Genomic DNA, 1,189 nt, shown 5'->3' with positions numbered 1-1,189 from the left:
AGAAGGTATAGAGCTAGTTGTGAGCAGATCATTTCGCAGTGCCAAGGCATATCTACGATATTGAGGAAAACGGCAGAGTCGATCGAACATCTGGCAGAGTTGAAGGAATACGCCGAAACCCAGTTGCCAAGTTTAATGGTGAAGATGAGTACTGATATTGAAGCCGCGTTGAGGATCCATGAGGCCTTAGAGAAGTTTAACGTAAAGCTAACCCCGGATGATGTGAGGCAACGATGGCGTATTTTCCAAGTGCCGAAGGATATTGATACGGAGCTCGAACAAGCTAGGGAGAATTGGGCTCTCACTGAGAAGGGGTTTTCTAAGGATATGGCAGATGAGATGGAACTTTTCTTGGAGACTCTGGACGATATAGAAGGCACTATCCTCACCTTTTATCGGTTCAATGACCTCAGCAAGTGTCATGAAATATACGCTAACGCTCAGTCTGTTAACGAGCGGCTGAGGGACGCAAGTACGGCAGCGAAGCAGTTCAATGCGAGGGAGGTGCTACTGGGGGTTGAGGAGGTTACTGATTACAGTAGGGTCGGGACTTTGGCCAAGGAATGGGAGCCTTATAATAACTTTTGGAAAATTGCTCATGATTGGGTACTCGATGAGCCCAAGTGGCGCCATGGTCGCTTTGATAGTATTGATGCTGGAGATATGGACAACAAAGTCGGGTCGGGAGGAAAACAGTTGCATAAGATCCTCCGACAGCTGAGCTCTACTCCGGAGAACGCTACGTTGATTGAGGTGGCAGGCGAGGTGAAGAAGCAGTTGGAAGATTTCGAACCGTACGTCCCTATAGTGATGGCCTTGAGGAACCCCGGCATGAGGGAGAGGCATTGGGAGGCTGTAGGGCAGTTGTTGGCCCGGGAGGACGAGGAACCGGTTAAGGTTGGTCCGAGCTATGCTGATGATAATATGGATGGGAGCACGAACTTCAATCTGGAGGCACTACTGGGCATGGGCATCCTCAAAGTGACGGATAAGGTAGCGGAGGTTGGCGAGAGAAGTGCTAAGGAGTTCAGTATTGAGAAACAGCTGAGAGGCATGCAGGAGGCTTGGCAAACGGTCGAGTTCGACTGTAGAGAGACTTATCGTAATACTGGTACTTACATATTGAAGGGCTCTGAGGAAGCGTCGATGCTACTGGATGAGCATATAGTGCTCACTCAAGCAATGCAGT

At 49.4% G+C, this 1,189-nt stretch overlaps 1 protein-coding gene across 1 annotated transcript; it reads left to right on the top strand.

The window, feature by feature from the left end:
* Positions 1-135: 135 nt before the first annotated feature.
* Pmar_PMAR022097 (conserved hypothetical protein) lies at positions 136-1,167 on the top strand (the record flags this gene model as incomplete). Its single annotated transcript, XM_002779670.1, has 1 exon — positions 136-1,167. A coding segment is annotated over one exon (1,032 nt), but the record flags the coding sequence as incomplete, so codon positions are not given.
* Between the last annotated feature and the right edge of the window lie 22 nt (positions 1,168-1,189).

This window comes from Perkinsus marinus (assembly GCF_000006405.1).
Source record: "Perkinsus marinus ATCC 50983 genomic scaffold scf_1104296946042, whole genome shotgun sequence".
In the NCBI taxonomy this organism is placed as follows: Eukaryota; Perkinsozoa; order Perkinsida; family Perkinsidae; genus Perkinsus; species Perkinsus marinus.
This window is presented reverse-complemented; position numbering and strand designations above follow the sequence as displayed.